We start from the raw sequence: 21282 nt of genomic DNA, 5'->3' as shown, positions 1-21282 counted from the left end.
TATGTGAGGTGTAATACTGGGGAGGATTTGTTGACTAGAAAGTTGACAAGCTTGGGAGAACGGAAAAGTGGGAGTGATGGAAATGGGAGTGACATGCCTTTTAGGATGGTGTACCTCAGCAATTCTATTAGGCAAGGGCATTGCTTGGACTGCTGTGAATGCAAAAGAGCACACTGTGAAAAGTGGTACTCATTCCAGGAGCATCAGTAAAAGCTGCAGCCTTCTAGAATAGCTTCTGTGGGTGAGCATGCATTTCTTCTTTGAAACTCTGGTTTCTGAGTGAAAGTAGAACTATTCTGGGTTGTCGACAGATTTAAGATGAGCAGGGAACATGCCATTCTTTGGCTGTATGAAGGAGGCAAACACATCATATCTTCAGTTTTAGATATTCCTCTAAGATGGTGGGGGGATAGGGACACCTCCATCAGTGCTCCAACACATGCAAAACACCCAGAAGAGGAAAAGGAAAGACAGGGTGGCAGCTAAACTCTGCGTCACTAACCACACCAAACCAAGAGCCTCATTATCTCATGGGGCAGAGCAGCTCTGCACTGATGCCAACAAGAACCACAGACCGAGGTGCCACAGTTTGGTCCTCAGTAAATGAAACATAATGTCCAATGAGAAATCAACCCTTAAGGTATTCATTTATTTTCATTTTCTGGGCTGGCAGTCTTGGTGAATAGATTTTGCTCACTGTATAGCAAGGTTGCTGTGACAAATTTTGAAAAAATACAAGTTCAAGTGTTTTTTTGGTTTCACAAGCACATGAGCTCAGTGAGAAAGAACAGACTGAGATGGCAAGGAGAACAGCCAATCCTGTTATATTTGTCTTTCTTATTACTGACTTGCCATGATAAATATGGAAAATTATATTTGGCTAGAAGGAGGCTGAGAAAGGGAACAGATGGCCACCAAAAGAATACTAGAGCAGCTAATAGTCACTGGCATATTTCCGGGATAAAAATTTAAATTTGAAGCCAAGCAGAAGGGTTATCCATTTTTTTCTGATCAGGGTGCTGTGTATGAATCTGATCCTGCTGTGCTCTGACTAGATGAAGGTGGGCTTCCTGAAATGCATTCGCCGAATGGAATAAACAGCCTCTATCCTGCAGTTAACGGCTCTTGCAGTTATGCTGACAGAAATAGTTGACAAGGTGGGGAAAATGTTTATGTTCCTACTGTATTTTGAGTGAGTGAGACTGCATTTGCTATGGCGTTTTAATATATTGTGTGATTTAACACCTTCATTACATTCTCTCTATGTATTCAACAGGCTTTCTTCAGTTTTGATAGAGGACAGAGAGAAGAAAGTGCCCATTTAAATGAGGAGACAATGGAGTCTGTATTTTATATAGTTGTCTGTTTAATAATTTCTAAAATTTTAATGCATTTCTGTTTCTATAGTCAGCTGGGTACTGAAAAATATAAGCTGACATTTTGAGAATGATGAAAATGTGTCACAATTTCTGATTTTGCAGAATGCTGTATACTCAGTACCTAAAATTCCTTATGACTGCAGACTAGGTAGTGAATGAGGACATTGTTCTGTTTCTTGAGTGATAGCAAGGTAATACATGATTTGAAGGGCTGAAATAGCAGGAGATGATAGTTTGGGATTGAAGTGCAATATTGGAGCTGTAGGACAGTCCGAGTGCTATAAGAGTAAAGCAGCCAGGAGTGAAATGGAGTGGGATAGTAACAGTTGCTGCAGTTTTTCTTTGGAATGCACCTGCCAGAATTAAACCAGTCACAACAGCTCAGATGTAGATCCCATGCTAGATGTACAGGATTTAGCTAGAGCAGCAGCTGATGGGGTCATCTGGATCGAGACCATCAAATAAGTTACTGTGCGGACTAACTGATCAACCCACCTGCTCCCCATTCAGCCACCAGCAGGACTGTTGTAGGCACAGATGAGTTCTTCCATGGATAAAAGGTTATGCTATTTATCTGTTTGGGGGGATGTTATATGGAGGTTGGTCAGTTATTGATTTTAAGGTGTTTTGAATAAATTGCCCAAAGAGCACTGACAAACTATAAACCCTTAATAAGTAGGTTTTGAGAAAAAGAGACAAAGAGAATCACAAATTTCCATGATTAAAAAAAGGCAAGGCCATAGGCTGATGGACTGATTTTGCTTTTGAAGTGTAAAAAGAAAAATGCCCACCTCAAAATATTGTTAATCTTTCCCCAGTGAATGTAAATGAAATGGATTCCAAATTCTGGCAGCACATCTTGGAGCTCACTCACCTACTTCCTTAGTCCCTTAATTAAAACAAAAATTGTGAATTGTTATGGTCTATAAGTAAATACAATATATTTTGAAATGTATGTTTAGTAACACAGACATCACTTCATATACTTTTAAAAGTATTGATAAGAAATAAAATGCCATTGTGGTGTGAAGACCCTCCAGCCTGTATAACTATGTGAAGTTCACTGTTTCTTCGGTTTTCAGTGATAGCTGTTTCTTTCTAAGCCCCTGACTTATAGTTAGAAAAGCACAAAGTGATTAAGAAACTGTCTCTAAATGGAGTGTATTGCTTTCATCAGCTTCACAAACTGAAAAACAAAGCTAGCTGGGAGTAAAGTTTGGATGAGTTGTGGGGAAAAGTATAACATGCACTAAAATGAATAGCCTTATTAAGACCTGGGTTGATATATCTAGTAGTTATGAATGTGGATACAAGACTCATCTTCAGAAAAAATATCATTCTCCCTTAAAATGCAGAATATGTAATTTGCATGTGAAGTATTTGTCTGTAAAAATACTCTGGCACTGGGTTTTCCGTACATTATCTATGTAAATTCACATTGGAGGATAGTGGCCACAAGGATGTTGGGTGCACTGGGCAAAGTATATCGTGCTCTAGGACATTCATATGTAGGATGCAATAATCCAGCGGGTCTCTTCTGGGGGCATCTGTTGGGGTGGCTCTGTGGATGTTTCAGATTTACAGCGCATAATCCCTTACCCCTGGCCAGCTCTTCTGTAGTTCCAAAGATGGGAATCACTGGCTCTGTCCTGCAAAGACCTTTCCCTTTCCTAATATTCTCCTCTGCTCCACAGATACCCATGAGCTTTCCTCTCAAACTGTACCCAATTAGAATAATAATAAGGCTAAGCCCAGAGCTGCTGTTCTCAGCATGTTCTGAATCTGAAGTTTACCCTTTAAGCTTGCAGAAGGACTTATTTATTTGCGGAATTTTTTCTCCCCTGACTTTTCAAATTAAAAGGAAAATACCTGCCATGGACATGAACAGCACAGTTGTCCAAAGGGCAGTTTCTAGCTGGTCTGCGCAGCTCTAGTGGTGTCTTCATGGCTGATGGTGAGAGGCAGTCGAACCTGCATGTCAGAGGGCAGCATTTCCTTCATGTGATCAGGTAGATTTGTGCATAGAGTTTTCTCTCCATATTTAGTTTGGAAGTGTCTTCTAGAGGTCTCTAATCTAACCTCGCCTCCAAGGATGGAGATCCCACAGCCTGTCTGAGCACCTATTCCGTATGTACAGGGCAGGATGTGTCAGAGCCACTGTACATGTATCTTCAGCTTGATCTGCATCTTTGTAGCAATGCCGATGTGCCCTGGATGTATTGGGGTCACTGTCTGTGCATGGATCAGTTTGTATGCAGCATCCCTCACCCACTACAGCTCCTATATATATGCAGTGTATTGACACAGATGCAGCAGTCTCATCTGAGTTGTCCCTTCTTCTTCCAGGCTCAGACAAAGGCCCTTCCAGCACAGCTAGGCTGCATCATGGCAGATGTTTTATGGCACTATCCAGAACAAAACACATTAAGCATACTCCTCCAGTATGCAGGCCTATTTTCATGCGGACTAACTGAAGTTCCTCTGCTTCTAGAGAAAATATTGCTGTTCTACCACTTCAAACTCCTATAGTGGAATTGCTGTGTCTAATTGGTTAAAGATAATTTCTTGGACTGTGAGTAGAATGACATTGTGTCTCAGAGCCCAAGGACAAGGGACCACACTTGACCAAACCCAGTGGGGTTTGCTCCAACCTATAGAGCAGAACTCCAAGTTGCTGTAGACATAGAGTTTTCAGTATTTAAATTATTGTGAAGGTTTCTGCAATTCACTACACTCTTTTATTGGACAGAACTGTACAGTGCTACTCATCACATTCATCTTTATAAATAAACTGCTGAAAGCACTAGTAGAATCTTAAAACATTATGAGCTGCTCAGCGCTTTCCCCATGTTTCTTTTTTTTGTATTTGTTGCTAACATTATCTGTCCATTGAAACCAACGGTTTTTTCCCTATATCTCAGTAAATTTAAACAGTGATTTGTGTTTTTATGAAATCTGTATGAGCTGAATCAGTTTAATGCTGTATTAATAATGGATGGCCTCACAATCTACCTTGAGAGGCAGTTTAAATCTGTCCTTCCAAGCAGACTCACTATCTGCTTTTGATCACATATTTAGGGATGGCAAAGGCCCCCCCCCTTCCCCTCCACTGACCACATGGGCACATCAAGCATGCTGAGAGGCATAATAGGCAAAAGCAAGCTGTCTCTGCACCTGCCCACAAAACAGCTGTTTGCCTGGGAGAGGAATTGCTAGTGCGTACAGTGTTTTCTGCAGCTTTTGTGGTCCTCTCTCATAGGCTGTTGCCACAAAGGAAAGAAACATAGAAACCATACAGACATTTCAGGACGTTTTTTTTTCCAGAATACTTTTTATTAAAGCATCATTTCATGTTTGCAGTCTTCCCATGTGGATGCATTTTCTCAATCTCAACTGACTGCTCAAGAGAGAGATCATCTGGGATCTAACAGAGTCTTCCATCAGGTATGTGACTCTTCAGCTGACTTTAAAAATAACTGAATGCTTGTTTTCTAAGAGACCCCTTATAATAAATGAGTCTGAGCAGAGCGAAGTCCTTTATTCCCTGCACTCTTCCATTTCCCCTGGAGCTGTATGACTGTCCCAAGTGCCTGGGAGTATTTTGGTTTTGCTAGCTGTTCAGTAGCATTTGAGGCATTTCTTCTGCTTAGCCGTTTTTGTTTCTTGAAGCTTCCATGAAAAGTCCACTGGAATCTCAGCTCCAAGGTTTTAAAGACTTCTCCACAGTATTGGAAAAGAAAACTTACTCATTCAAATCAGTTGGATTGAGAGCTTTGTTTCTTTGCTTTTTGAAAAAAACATCAAACCTCTGTTTTTGTCATAAGCTTGAAAAATATATGTTCCTATCCTTCCCTGATGACAAAAATTTCACAGGCATATATGGGTTGTAGCCTTAACTCTCTGGACCTTGTTCTGCATTTGATAGTGCATAGTTGATCTATCTCAGATCTATTTCAAATATTTTTTTTATTATTTGCTCAAGAAATAGTCTACCTCAAAAATTTTCTTTGCTGATAAGAGTGTGATTTCTCTCACTTCAGATATCCAGAATATTAGAGGTCCTAACATTCACAAAACTGCATCCTTAAATTGCTGACTTTAACGAATGAGCAGTACAGAAATGTTTTCAGAATAACAAATGGTAGAAGCGTGAAGGAAGGATTAGTAATCCTGGAGTTTTCAAATGAGTATAAACATTTATTTTTCAGTAAAGTTTGTGCAGAGCTTGCCATTTCCTCACTAACAAGGAGTACAACAAAGGGGCCCGGTCAAAGTGAACTGCATGGGAAGTGAGGGGGAAGGAAATACCGAGAAACCAGTGCAGGGAAGACCCTCCCACTGTCTCCACCCTGGTGTTTGGCAGCAGTCCAGTCCCAATTTCTCTTCTACCCCTGGGAATAGCTAATGGTGTTGCCTGCCATTTACTCTTCGTGCCTGCTTATTACCCTGCATATGCTTTATTTTCCCCACTCAAAGGAGTCCTGCTGCCTGGAACGGCTGTTCAGTCTCCAAGCCCAACCACCTTTTCCAGCTGAAGCAGTCAGTGTTCTGATGCTGGATGGAGATGCTTTTGTGGGGACACTTTCATGCCCTAAAATGTGCCAGGCTGCCCCATTGCCTGGCCAACCCCCTGCCGTGCATTAGTTCAACTGGGAGCTGCCAGAGAGTATCGCCTCTTTCCCCCTTCGCCATTAGGTGTCAGAAGCGAGCCACACACGTTTTCCCAAGGTTTTAAAGCCACCTGTTTTTCGAAGGCGGCACACAGAATTGCTTGCTAGGTGGTTATGTAATATTTACTTATGCTTTCTATTTAGAAAGTCAGTCGCAGTGTTCTTCCCCTCCCACATCTGGAAGGTCAAGCAAAGCATGGTTTGGTTGCAGACACCGCAAACCCTCCCCCCCTCGAAAGCAGCCTGCCTCAGATAACAAATAAGAGCTTGCAGAATGTCCTCCCCTCTCTTCAGGTGAGTTATAAGGCTCTCCTAGGCATCTCGTGTTTGACCGGTTAATCAGTCTCTCTCTGAGTACTGCTAAGAGAGTGTCAGTGGCAAAGTGTCACAAGTGTGTTTGTGTGCGGGAAGGAGAAATAACTTAGTGTCAGCATTTGCATCAGTTTCTATTTTCAGCCATAGTTAAAGAGAAAAAAAAGGAAGAACTATAAACACTCAAATAGATAAATTGCTTATAAGCATGGCTGTGTGTATCTCCAGGTATTTTAATGGACTCAATGTCACAGGACATTTTTTAATTCATCTTCACTTTTGGTGCTCCTTCTTTCTCATTTTCTTACAAATCCTATGTGCATCTCCTGTCTGAACTCTTCTTTTGCTGCTCCTCTCCCCAACAAATCAGGGACCTGAACTACTCACCACCACTGCTCTGATCACTCCTTTTTTCACCTCACCTTTCATTCAATGGAGTCTCTTGAGACTTCACAGGTTTTGCTTTTGTAGGGCTCCAATATGAAGTCTTTTCAGATTTCTTGCACTGGAAGTCCCCACATAATGCATTTTCTTTGGGAAGTCAAGAGTCTTCTCAAATACTTTGAAATTGACAGCTTGCTGCTACTAAAAATTATTTAATTTTGTTAGGGAGGTGTGTATCACTGAGTGAAACTACAAGATGCAAAATAGCATGAGCAATGAGACGGAATGGGTTAGTTACCATAATTATTTATATTTGCTTTACAGCTTAATTCTGTGATCTTCATAAGTCAAACCTTCACTCAACTCCTACAAAAGCCAATGATTAAGCTTTGCGTCTGAGAATGAACCATGCATCCATTTTATTTGCTGTGAAAAGATTGGAGCCAAGCGTTTTACAGGGTTTTGACATTTTTTTGTTCTTTAAATGGGATTTGTAGACTTCTGTAAGAAGCTCTGTGAACACCAGTAAGAAAGCCTTTTCCTTGGCTTAGAAATGCCAAGGGACAATGATCATTTCAATGTAGAAAGCATGATTATGTGCTGTGGTTTTGGAGAGGTTCTTTGTTTACCCTTCCTTATAAATAACACAGCATTGCTGAATGGAGGGAGCATGTATTAGAATGGGCAGAGTGCAGTTCTCAAGCTGGGCTCAGCAGGATCATGGCAGGACTGACCTGTGCCATCACAGACCTGTACTTGAGCTGTTCAAGTGGTGCCACTCATACCTGTTTGCCTTGCTTTTGTAGCAGTTAATATTGCAAAAGAAGGTAGCAAGGTTAGATGCATCATGGGAAGATGATTTCATTTTAAAACAAATCCATTTTCACATGCACTAACATGTTCTTAACCCAAAACTCACAAGCATCAAGATGCACGTATCCAAGTGGCACCAGCCAGGACTTCTTGTAAGGACATGGTAGACTAATATTGCCCACTGGTTAGTCTGTATTATATTGCCTGGGTTCTTCATATCTTGGCAACCATGTGCTGTTTTTTTACTATAGCTTGTGTACCCTTCTGACACTGAGAGAGACTGATCTCTTGTGTCTCCATCCTGTCCTGTTTCTGTGAGTCATCAGGACTTTCTCAAAGGATGACGGATTATAAATAAATTAAGGAATAGTTTAGGTTGGAAAGGACCTCCGGAAGACACCTAGCCCAGCCTCCCACTGCAAGGAGTGCCAACCTGGAACAGGTTGCTCAGGGCTTTGCCCAGCTGAGTTCTGAATATCTCAAAGGATGGAGAATTCACAGCTTCTCAGGGCAACCTGTTGCAATAGCCAAACACTTTCATGGTAAAAATGTTTCTCCTAACGTCTCATCAGCATTACCTGTGTCGCAACTTGTATCCATTCACCACATACCCATCTTGTCCTAGGACCACACACCTCTGAGAATAGTCCAGCTTTGCTTTCTGTATACCACCCTGTCAAGTAGTAGACAGCAGTAAGATTGCTCCTGAAGCTTCCTCTTCTGCAGGCTGAACAAATGTGTTTCCTGCAGCCATCATGTGCTCCAGGCTCCTGACCATCCCTTGACCTCTCCCTCAAATTCACCCCAGTTGGTCACTGTCGTACTGGGACTAGACACAGTAGTCCTGGCATGGCCTCACAAGTGCTGAATAGAGGGGGAGATCACTTCTCCCACCCTGCTGGCTATCCTCTTGCTAATGCAGCCCAGGATGTGTTTGGCCTTCTTTGCTACAAGGGCACGCTGCTACCTCACATTCAGATTGTTGTCAGGGCCTTCCCTGCAAAGCTGCATCCTTTCAGTTGTCCCACAGCCTGTCCTGTTACATGGGTATATTCTGTTCCAGGTACAGGACTTAGCATTTGCCTTTGTTCATCTTTAGAAGATACCCATAGCACGTTTTCCCAGCCCGCTGAAGTCCCTTTGGTTAGCAGCCCTGCTACGGTCTGCAGATTTGGGAGGGTGAACTCATGCATTGTCCAACTCATTAGTAAAGACATGGAACTGTACTGGCCTTAGTATTGATCCCTGAGGGATGCTGCCAGTAACCATTTCCAGTCCTTGGAACCTGACCATCCAGCCGAATTGCCACTCAAATTATGATCCATTTATCCAGTTCATATATCATTCTTTGGGCTTCAAGCATACTGTGGGAGAGTCACAGCTCTTGCTGAAGTCCATCATTCTTTGGGCTTCAAGCATACTGTGGGAGATAGAGTCACAGCTCTTGCTGAAGTCAAAGTATACAACTTCCACTGCTTTCCTCTCATTGGCCAAGCCAATTGCATCATCAGAGAAGGCAATCAAGTTGTTCAGACACCATTTGCTCACAAGTTACATTGGCAAATCCATACTGGCTGTTCCAAACAAATTTCTTGTCTTTGATTGGAAATGGCTTCCAAGAGGAGTTGTTCCATAGCCCTCACAGGGACTGAGGTAAGGCTGACCAGCCTGTAGTTCCCTGAAGCTGCCTTCTTGCCCTTTTTGAAGGTAGGTGTGATGTTTGCCTTTTCCAGATGATCAGGAACTGCTCCTGATTGCCATCGACTTTCAAAGATGACAGTGAGCTGCCTTTCAATGACATTGGCCAGCTCTTTCCACGCTCTCAGGTGCATCCCACCTGGTCCTGCAGACTTAGCTATGTCTAGCTACTTAACTATCTTCATCTACTGCAGGTAATGCTTCTTTACACAAACGCTACTTATAGACTCAAGGGACTTGGGAGGCCAGAGGGAAAAACTTACCAATGAAAAACATTAAGTATCTTGGTCTTTTCCAAATCCTTAGTCACTAGGTCCCACATTCCACTGGGCAGTGGGTTCACATTTATCTTACCCTTCCTTTTTTGCTGGTAATGTACTTAAAGAAATTGTTCTTACTGACTTTCACATCCCTTGCTAGCTGCAATTCCAGCTAAGCTTTGGCTTTCCTAAACATGCTTGCGTGTTCATGTAGTGTCTCTTGCATGCATTTCAGATAACCCATCCCTGCTTCCACCTTTTTTTGTGGTCCTTACTGTGTCTGTGGCTGGTCAGAAGTTCCCTTTTCAACCACAATGGCCTTCAGCAATGTTTGATCAACTTTCTGCATTTTGGAATGGACTACTCTTGTGCCTTAAGGAGGTTGACTTTGAAGATCAATGAGGTGTCCTGATTTCCTTTGCCCTCCAGGGCAGCCTTCCATGGGTTTATGATGAGAAGATCCCTGAACAAGCCAAAAGCTGCTTTCCTGAAGATCAGGGTTTGTAATTCTACTGCTCGTCTCACTCCCTTCTCTGAGGATTTTAAACTCCACAATCCCATGGTCACTGCAACCAAAGCTGCCCTTCCCCCAACCTTCATATCCTCAACCAATTATTCCTTGCATGTGAATCACAGGTCCAGCAGCACATCTCAGATCACCTGCATTAAGCACACAGTCCAGAAACCTCCCAGAATGCTTTTGCCACTGCGCAGATATTGAGGTGACTGAATTACCCAATGAGTATCAGGGCCTTTAGGTTATGATGACTCTTCCCTGATGTACCTAATTAAAAGCCATTCTCACTAGGTTAGCAAAGCTGTTTGCAGGCACTCTTGGCCTGCTTCATCAGATGGATCCTTCTTCTGCTCAGCAGTTCTTGTTCTTCATCCTGTCTTTGTGGAAGCCATAGCCCTCTCTGTAGCTTCAGCCAGCTGTTGATCCATTGGATGCATTGTCTCCAGCTGAGTCTTCTCCCCTCAATGAAGGGGTTGAGGAGAGTATGGCCTGGGTCCCCACACCCTAGATCCATATCCCAGAGCACACTGTCTTCTGTCTCTATCTGGCCCTATTTTATCTCCAACCCTCCGTCATCTCTTCATGGCTTGATTCTGTAGTCAGTTCTTTGTTTTCTGATTCTGGGAGCCCCAAGAATCTGCATGTGCTGGGATCTCGATGACCTGCTGAGATAGGTGGCATCTGTATATCCTTTCTTCTGCAATTTATTCCTTGAAGTGCTTCCACACCCACCAGGGCCATTCATTCCCCATTCATACCAATCTTGCACATTCTGTTGCAAATGTGTATGTGTGCAGACCCAAGCCGATGTCCCTGCAGTTCTGTGGGCTGCACAAGCCATCTCAAGGATTCAGCACAACGCTCTAGCTGATGTGCCCACATAGAAATCTGAGATAGATAATGCCTATTATACTATCTTTCCTGCCCTCTCTACTAGGGAGACCATACTCAGGCCCTTCCCTAGCTCATGTGGGTTACTGCAGCTTAATCAAACCATGGCAGTTTGCAGCAGTTTATAGAAAGTGAGTGCCCATGTATTGAATGAATGAGCCTGGAAGAAGAAATTCCTTTGCTTATTTAGAGATTTATTTTCCCATGGTCACATAGCCTCTTGTGCTATTGGCAGAATTTGCTCTCTGGGTAAGTAGGGCATTCTAGTCCCCAAGCATGCTTGTTCTGTCTCAGCAGAAAGCTGGACCTCAACAAATCCAAAATAAATATCCTGCAGCTTTGTCTTTGGGACTGTAACATTTTAAAATATATCTTTGTATATATTTATATAATTGCAGGTCAGCTGAATGGGCTGATTTTTTTTTTTTATTGCTTGGCAGGAAAACGGAACTCAAGGCAATTTTTCCCAATTTAACCTTCCGGACAGTCTTCCTGAAAGTGACACCAGAGCCCAGACAAAACCATCAGAACTGGAAAACACCAGCATCAGTGTGAAACTGCCTATGACAGCTTCAGGTAGAATATAACACAGCAGGCTAAAAAGGCTGGAGTGACAGGTTGCCTGCACAGACAGGGAGTGTATGCAGTCAGGATACTCAGTGACCAGAGGTCCCATGCTAAATCATGAAATATTTAACAAACAGTCTGGAGGAAAGGAATATGGATGGGCTTGGTGCTTTCTAAAAGTCCTACTTGGGGATGTACGCAATAGGGGAATGAATAGACTAACACAAATACATAAATGAGGGAAGTATGCATTATACAGAAGAATGTATATTTGTCTAAGACTTATGACAGGTCACGTAGGTGACAGCAATATTCTATTACAGTGATAAAACACTTTCCCACTTGCTTGTAGCTGTGTCACATTTTATCTATGTGGGCTAAATTGCATTTTGGGAGTTCTCAGATCTAGAAAGTTTCTGGCAGTGTTAATCTATTATTAGAAGGAGTCTAGGAGAAAAAAAATTACTGGCCTTTTGCTTTGAAATGATTTAGCATCCCTGCATTAGTGGATGAAGATCTGCCACTGTTTAACAAAACACCCACATGCATGCCTAGAGAATGCGTTGATTTGTAACGCTATGGTCTGATTATTTATCTAGATTTAAATGATGTAAGTGGAGGTGTCAGGGTAGCTGAAATGTTTCCATGCGGGAAGAATCTGAACAAGGAGAACAGCAGATTTGGGCCCCATTTAGTTCCTAATCTTATGCATCTGAACTTGACATTTTTCTATCAGAAAAACAAGTACTTGAAAGCTTTGGTTAACTACAGCTTACTGCCATTTTATAAATATGACAATGAAATCTATAAAAACATAAAATTTTTTAGTGTAAGCTATGAAGCTTGCTGAAGCAGATAGACAACAGATGGGATTTTCAAAGACATCTAGGTACATAACTTTGCTCTGAATTGAATCAAATCAATCAGGTATTTTTTATGTAAGCTCTCTTAAAAGTCTTGCTGACAGACGATGAATGCTTTCTTGAGCATAATACTGTAAATCAGAAAAAGAAACATAAACTTGTGCAAAACGTCAACATTGTAGAATCATAGAAATGTTGGTTGAAAGGGACCTCTAACCATCAGCTACTCAGCCTCCTGCTCAAAGTGGCGTGCTCTACTGTAAAATGTTCCATTGTAAAAGCAATTTGCCATCAGGTTTCTGACATCTTATTGATTTTTGGTTTTATATTCTTTTTTTCTGATTTAGAAGCCTTGAAAAATTTTAGAAACCAGTTAACAGTCTATGAACAAAAAGAAATTTTCAATTATACAGAGCTATGGTTTCTTGGGCTGGAAGCTAAAAAGATTGAAGGTTTGCCCGAAACCCAGAATAATAATTGTTATGATGATGACCATGGTTCCTACTTAAAGGTAAGTGGAAAAATTATGGTATTCATTTTCAGCTCAGTAAGTTTGTAGAGACTGTCTGCCAACTCTTAAGTGATCTATGTGAGATAAATGTTGTTTCTAGAAGATAGATTCACATAGTGAAAACATCAGTACCAATCACTTTAAAGCTCAGAAGAGAATCCTAAAGAGAGAACCACTTTGCATCTCATTCAGGACTGATGCGAGGTAGGTGGATTAATGAAGCATGCACTTGTTGCTTTCTCTGTCACCCTTGTTTAATGTAGACTTCACTTGCTACCAGTCCAGCATCTTTCATAGACAGTAAACTCACACACACATGAAGGACTTTAAAGCCTGATCTTTGTCATACAATATGAATCTGAACTATTTGTTTTCTTTTGAAGGTTTTACATGACCATATTGCGTACCGATATGAAGTGTTGGAGGTGATTGGGAAAGGGTCATTTGGGCAGGTGGCTAAATGCTTGGATCATAAAACCAATGAATTAGTGGCACTGAAAATAATAAGGAATAAGAAAAGGTGAGACATCTGTTGACTTTAACCCTCTACAATCAGCTCTTTGTTGTATAGGGAGTGACAATCTGGGATAATGTGCACAAAGCAAAATCAACCCCCCTGTACATCAGACTTCCATTAAACACAGTGAGAACAGAGTGAAGAAAGGGACTCAGAATTGGCCTGGACTCAGTGGAGACACTGTCTATGAAAGCAGGCACGTTTTTTCCAAACTTGCAAGGAGGTCTCCGTATCTGTGACACAGTTAAAGCAGCACAGGTAACCAGCCCTGCATGACTGAGAGCTGAGAGCTTGCATTCCTCCACAAGACTCCAAACCCACAGGAATATGCTGGGATGCTCCAGCTGCTCATTTTAACATGAAAATTTCTACACTATGTTCCTAAGCAACCTCTTCGTGTTATGTGACTGGTTTCAAATTTTCAGTTGGGTTTAGCTTGAACCAGAGTCAACAAAGCAGACGAGAATGATGCTGCTGGCTCCACCAACAGTTTTAGCTGTATAGTTTTCCCCCTCAGTGAACAATAAATGTAAAGATGCTTTTCAAAACCCACTGTCTTAGGGTGGTAGGTGTGAAATATGGCCCTGTTCGAGTAAATGGAAGCATTCCTATGGATTTTGAAAGCTCTAGGATTTCACTCTGGATGCTCATTTGAGACTGTTTTTCATTTAAAATTTTTTCCAGACAAGTCAAAATAACTACTCCTAAATGCTATATAAGGCCAGTATATTTAAAGTAGGCAACAACCATAATGAATCAAAGTTACAGTATTTAACAGGAGTGAATGGTGAATTTTTAGTTATTGCCCCACATGTTGAGTTTACAGTAAGATTGCAGTGTTTGTAACATTTGTATTGCCACAAATGCCAGACTGAGTTAATGTTACCATTCCCACGTCCTGTGATATTTCAGATTTCACAGCCAGGCTTTGGTAGAAGTGAAGATCCTTGATGCTCTCTTGAAGAAGGACAAAGATGATACTCACAATATCATCCACATGAAAGAATACTTCTACTTTCGCAATCACTTCTGTATTTCCTTTGAACTGCTGGGGTAAAGTATACTTTCCTTTACACAAATCTTAAGGAACATTGTAGATCTTGTGCCTTACAAGTTTTAGTTTTTATGCCTTCTTTGGAAGAATTTGCTTCTCTTGATGTTACAGAAAAGGAACACTGTTTAAATACAGCCTGCATAACTGAGTCTTTGGTCACCAAAGGTGAACTGAAAAAGGCCCCCTTCAGGCTTCACACAATGACATGATCCATCCCTTATTTTCTGTGCTGTGAATTGAAGTCTTCTTCCCTGAAAGACCTAAGGGGAAAAGAGTAAAACAATGAATTCACGACTGATAAACTTCAGGGTATATAAACATGAATAATATTATATAATTAAAAAGTATAGCTGTTTCTTGCTTTCTATGAATGTATGCTGCAGGACACATCTTAGGAGGAATCTTGGGAAAGTTTTAGGGAAGTCAGATGATTTTATTTGCCAGCCTCCTTGTAATCAGGGCATCAAACTGGAATTTCAGAGGTTATCCATGGTTCCTCATCCCTTAAAGTAAAGCCCCTGCTGCTGCACATGTTATAGCCCTCGATGAAGATTCTTCACCGTACAGAATCACAGAATCACACAGAATCACAGAATCACAAGGGTTGGAAGGGACCTCGGGAGATCATCTAGTCCAACCCCCCTGCTAAAGCAGGCTCTCCTAGAGCATTCTACACAGGACTTCATCCAGGCGGGCCTTGAATATCTCCAGAGAAGGAGACTCCACAACCTCCCTGGGCAGCCTGTTCCAGTGCTCCGTCACCCTTAGAGTAAAGAAGTTCTTCCTCATATTCAACTGAAACCTCTTATGTTTCAGTTTGCACCCATTGCCCCTAGTCCTGTTGCTGGACACCACTGCAAACAGACTGCTTCCATCCTCTTGACTTCCGCCCTTAAGATATTTGTATGTGTTGATAAGATCCCCTCTCAGTCTTCTCTTCTTCAGGCTGAACAAGCCCAACTCTCTCAGCCTTTCCTTGTAGGGGAGGTGCTCCAGACCCTTTATCATCCTAGTTGCCCTCCTCTGGACTCTTTCTAGGAGTTCCTCATCTTTCTTGAACTGGACACAGTACTCCAGGTGGGGTCTCACCAGGGCAGAGTAGAGGGGGAGGATAACCTCCCTCGACCTGCTGGCCACACTCCTCTTAATACACCCCAGGATACCATTGGCCTTCTTGGCAACAAAGGCACATTGCTGGCTCATGGTCAGCTTGTCGTCTACCAGGACTCCCAGGTCCCTCTCAGCAGAGCTGCTTTCCAGCAGGTCAGCCCCCAGCCTGTACTGGTGCATGGGGTTTGAGAAGGCTTGGTCTCAAACAGACCTAAATTCATTGTGTTACTGCATGTGAGTCTGTCACTCAGACACACAGGGATAAGAGTTGACTCCTTCTCTCCAGGGAAGACACACTATGGAAACTTGTAGGAAAACATTAATGGGATAGCCACTAAGTTCAACTCTTCACAGAAGAGTTGAAGACTGGTTGTCATATAAAAATATTTGTCTGGTAAAATTTTTATTGCTTCTAAAATATAGTGAAAACCCCTTGATTTGTGAACTTTCTTCTCGATCATGGCCTGGTAACTTCATTTATTTCTGAAGGAATGGGCCATAGCAAGGCTGGGGGAGCTGGAGACAGGTCCTGCTGTGGTGTCACTGGGGCAGGGGCTGATGACTCCAGGGGGCTGACATGGGGTCCTGGGCTGTGGGCAGGTGGGGGGAACCCCAGGCTACTGGGCAGGGCAACTGGGGGCTGGTGGTGCTCTCAGGGTGTCAGGGCAGTGTTCACATGTTGCCAACCATGCTTGGCAGAAGTTAGCAACATCATTTAAAGCCCTACTGGAAGGAGCTAAGACATGATGGTGACAGGAGGGGTATAAAAAACTAACAAGACCTGAATTTATGGGGGTATTTATCTAGAAAGATTTAGCGCTAATTAAAGACTGTTTAGACAAAAAGGATTTACACAAGGTGACAAACCAAAGACAAATGAGAGTGAAGGGACACTGAAGCAAATTCATTTCTCTCAGTTCCTGAATGATAGTTGATCTTGGTGAAAATCCACACAGCTGCATAACACAGCACTGAGTTGAGTAGGTAAGAAAGTCCACTGATATTATGTCTTCTTCAGATCTGGAGGCTCGGGCAGGTGTTTGTGCATATTACATGCAGAACATCATTCTCAAGGAGGAAAACAGCTAAATAATTTTCTTCTGCCTGAGTCCTCCCTCATGTAAGAAGACAGGCTAAATACTCTCTTAATGCACTGTAAACTAATCATGCCTTTAAAAATACATTCCCTAATCTCTTTTCTGCTTTCTGTCTTCTTCTTCTTCCACCCCATAATCCCCACAGAATAAATTTGTATGAGTTGATCAAAAAGAACAATTTCCAAGGTTTCAGTTTGTCCTTAATTCGACACTTCACTCAGTGTGTGCTGAGATGTTTACAAGTGCTCTACCAGGAAAGAATCATTCACTGTGATCTGAAGCCTGTAAGTACAGCCATTTCATAACCTGTTATTCTGTACAGAATACATTAGCTCCATCCTATTTTTTATTGATTGAGAGGACCCCTCAGAAGAATCCTTAAAAGCCAGCAGGGTATTTGCACAGAAGCTATAGTTTATTTCAGACTGTATTAGTATTAGAGTCGGTGATTCTTTCCATTGATTCAGTTAATTCACTGCAGTATTATATGCAATTTTCTACTTGCCAAAATGTATGCAAATATGAATCAAATTCAGGTAATGACTTTTTGCTTTAGAGAAAGAAAAAAGGACTTATGGAATTAAGTATTTCAATATGAGGAACATTATAATCTAAGAAGATATTCACAAGGCAGCCTGTTTCAGGTTATCCTGTTAAGTCTATTTAATTTCACATGCATAACTATAAAATTAAGTAGCCTAGTAAATGACAAAGCAATTCTGTAATACAGTATTTGCATTCTATAATAAAGTATTTACAGTGCTCCCTGTTTCTGGAGGAACACCTGTGATCCAATTTTTTTTTATATCTGCTAAGCATTCATGCTAGGTGAAAGTTTTCCATTCTCCTTAAGCCAAAATTTTTGCAATTTTCTGAGATTTCTGAAGCATTTTAATTCTATTTTCATTTCAGGTGAAAATGAGAACGTTTCTCTTGATTTCTTTTTCAAAACTGCAAATGAACCAATAAATAAATAAATAGAAAATAAATAAGCTCTCAAGTAAAAATACTAAGGATGAAATTCTGCTCTCACTTTGCTTAATGTATCTTGCCTCAGAAGTCTGAAGAGTCGCATACTGTCTGTACCCATTGCCTTGCCAACATCTTTGTCAGATGAATTTACAGTGAGAAGTGAGTCTTGCAAGATAACCAAAATATCTTAATCAGAAACAATTAACCCAACAGGAAATCTGTTTCCAGGCAGCCACTGACAAGGACCGAGGTTGGCAAGATCAATGAGTGTAGTCTGTATTTAAATACAGTAACATATTAGTGAACATTTAGTGAGTTAACTAAAAGAGAATTTTGTTCTCATTCTACAATTGTACAGTTTCATGAATTTAATTTATGTTGCCTGAAAATCACATCTGTTATTCCATATGCCTCCTATGATATTTCTCAACATAAGGCAGAGTACGGAGTTTCTCTGCACTTCATGCTCAGTAATCACTGCCCCCAGAACCTGGTTTTGCAGTTAATCAGCTCCATTGCACTGTGAGAGGTTCAGTATTAGAGACAGAGTCCTACCATGAGCATGAAGGGATATCTAGCTGCAGAGGGAGGATGCTTCTTCCCATAACAGAATCAAGAGCACCTTGGGTAGTGGAAGTCAGTCCTTGCCTTGACTTACATCAATAGCAGCTTCTCCCTCCTGTCACACACAGTATTTCCTTATGAGTCCACTATTTACCCAAGAAATTACTTTGTCATTATTTGGCATCAACTTGGGAACTTCTCAGTCCTTCAAAGCTTTGACGTATAATCACTTTAAAACTGGTTGATAACGGTAGCCCTCTCTCTGCTGAGAAGTGGAGAAGACTGTATGAGCAGAAAGGAAATCAAAGGAAATCCTTGACTTAGGTACATTTATTAATGAGGATAAAATTGAACTCTGCAGAAGAGAGCTAATAGGCTATGTTTACTCATCAGCACAAATATTCCTCAGTTAGCTGTTTAAGAACCAATTGTCAAGCTGAATTATAGGCACACAGAGCTGCACCCATCTGCACCCAGCTAATAATCCATAGGGCCCTAAAATTTCCGTTCATCACTACCTTGGGATCTCTGCATCACACTGGCATGCTTGCAGGGAGTCTGGAGAAGGCTAAAAGCAATCGAGGGAAGAGCTGCGAAGTATGACTTGTTCATGGGACAGGGGCTTTCTGTGGTTGCAAAAAGGATGTGTCTGGTTAATATAGCACAGCATGCAACTAGATGCAGTTTGCCTTTTACTAGATTAACAACAATGAGGTTTGGGGAGCTCACTCTGCTCACACAGCAAGCATTCTTGCTGGCTGGTGCCATGATAGCACCGCAGACTGCACAGTGCAGTGGCTTGGGTTGTACGTGAGGGCTTAAGTGTCCCTGTCTAGCTAACCTTCAAACTGGGCACCTTTACAAATCTCCCCTCTGCTTTGGTTAATTGCATGTTATTGGATGCCTATTCATGTTAGCAAATGCATTCCTAAGGAAGCTGTAGTTTGAAGCTTTTATTATGCAGATAAGTGTAAACCCAATGTGTTATGCATTGCTTATTTTCCCAAGTGTTCACTGACCTAATGTGGTGCTAAAACCTTTTTTTCCCTGTGGTTTTTTTTTTTCTCTTTAGGAGAACATATTATTATACCACAAAGGCCAAGGTTCAGTTAAAGTTATTGATTTTGGATCAAGCTGCTATGAACACCAAAGAGGTTTGCAGAAAAGTCAAGTTGATGTAATTTTCTTAATAAGCTTTCTTAATTTTAAATAATGTGGAAAAATGTTTCTTTGATTGAGCTAATATAGTGACCTGTGCCTCTAATTAGAATCTGATGAACTGTTCAGCCACCGGTCGTGGAACAAATACTGGTAGGAGACAAGTAAGCTGTTACCATGCTTCTTCTTTGTTCCAAGCCTGATCAGCTCCTCTATTCCTGTTGAAACCAGAATTGCATTTGCAAGAGTGGTTAGCTGAAATAGGCCTATGAGGGTAACCCCAATACTTCATTTAACAAGGAGTTTATCAGGTCCAGAGAGCCTTTCTCAGTGGAATAGTTAAATTATAACGGGTACTTTTTGGATTAATACAACAGGGAGAATGGGAACTCTGCTAAAAGCATAGTTTTCAAGCTAAAAGTTTAGAAAGTCTAACTTTTTTTTCTTTTATATCAAAGATTTACATAGAATGTACAGGAGATAACAAGAACAAAATTTGTAAAGGAGAAATGAATGTATAAAAACTCACCTAATAATGAATCTTAACATTAATAGACATATTGTAAAGCAAGAATGATATCACCATCAGGAATGAAATTATCATCTTTAACAGACCCCAAACACAACAACAGAAACCAAAACCCAAGAAAGAAATCTGCACTGCATTTTATTAACTTAGAAAAACAAAACTAGTCTTAAATGTCTCAAATTTTTCCTATGAAAGATTGATATTTAAGCTGAGCCAAACCAGTTCATCTATGTTTTTGGATTCAGCCCATTAGATTTACATCCCAGTTTTGTAGCAGTGGGTAATCAATTTAGGTTTGCCCACGTTTGAGTAGAATATAATCTGAGATGCAGCCTGAAATATTTGCAGAGAGAAACAAATTGAAACACAAAACAAGTGAAAGGAAAGGTGGAACATGACTGAGGAGACTCTGAGAGCTGAAACGAGAATGGGTACAACCCTTAAAGTGGTACAGGATTAGAGAGTAGAAAAGAAAAAGTGAGCTATTTATTTGTAATAAGAATAATAAAAAGCAGACAACGATTATACAGCTGGTTAAATGCACAAGGGCACAGATTGCCACCATGGTACTCTCTAACTGTCTAGATTTGGTGAAAACACATATTGTGCAGCACTTACTTTCCAGGGTGCTTTCCTTCCAGAAAGTTGTTGAACATGTGGGGATGCAAAGAAGTGCAGAAATAGAAACAAAGTGACCATCGGCAAGATAGGAATAAGAAAATAACAGCTTGCATGCTGTAATAGTGTTCAGTTTTCTGAATGATGAGAGTAAAAGAATTAGTCTACTTGCTATGATGAGTCCAGATCTTGGAATGGGGTCTTTTGACATCTGCTCTGGGGCTATAATGCATTAATGGGAAAATCGGAAGGCAGTAGGAGATGTTCCCTAGGTGTCAGTGAAACCAGTATTTCCTACAATGCAAGCCTGTAATAATGTAGAACTGTTGATTGATTCAAGGTGAAGACCTCCAAATAGGAAAATGAATGTAAACTAAGGCGGATCACAGCATTAGTAGAATAATTTATTTCAGTAAAACTCATTGAAGAACAATTTCCAAATAGAACAGTGGAGAGCACATTGCCCATTGATTTTAGGATAGAATTAGAAAAGGTTTTTAGACACTATGTGAGCAATCCCATAATGGCGGCTAATGGATAGAGTAGGTATATGATGCCTGAACATGTATTTAACTTTTCTGTGAAATCTGGGATCCACATTTCTGTCTCATTTATGGTATTTTGCTTCTTGTCTAATTTCCTGTTTTGATATAGTGTACACCTATGTTCAGAGCCGGTTTTATCGCTCACCTGAAGTGATTCTTGGTCATCCTTATGCTATGGCTGTTGATATGTGGAGCTTAGGCTGTATCATGGCTGAGCTTTACACAGGGTAACCACTATTTCCCGGGGCAAAGA

At 41.2% G+C, this 21282-nt stretch overlaps 1 protein-coding gene across 1 annotated transcript in view; it reads left to right on the top strand.

The window, feature by feature from the left end:
• Positions 1–1133: 1133 nt before the first annotated feature.
• Positions 1134–21282, top strand: part of DYRK4 (dual specificity tyrosine phosphorylation regulated kinase 4) — a 26579-nt gene continuing 6430 nt past the window's right edge. The window contains 10 exon segments of the mRNA XM_009636518.2: positions 1134–1157; positions 4740–4823; positions 6194–6343; positions 11365–11500; positions 12702–12865; positions 13249–13385; positions 14295–14435; positions 16789–16927; positions 19252–19333; positions 21139–21268. Of these exon segments, the coding sequence (XP_009634813.1) occupies positions 1134–1157; positions 4740–4823; positions 6194–6343; positions 11365–11500; positions 12702–12865; positions 13249–13385; positions 14295–14435; positions 16789–16927; positions 19252–19333; positions 21139–21268 (1187 nt within the window).

The sequence above is a fragment of the Egretta garzetta genome, unplaced genomic scaffold, assembly GCF_000687185.1.
Source record: "Egretta garzetta isolate BGI_Z169 unplaced genomic scaffold, ASM68718v1 scaffold293, whole genome shotgun sequence".
Taxonomy (NCBI): Eukaryota; Metazoa; Chordata; class Aves; order Pelecaniformes; family Ardeidae; genus Egretta; species Egretta garzetta.
The sequence above is the reverse complement of the archived record's forward strand: the minus strand, read 5'-3'. Positions and strand labels throughout refer to the sequence as shown.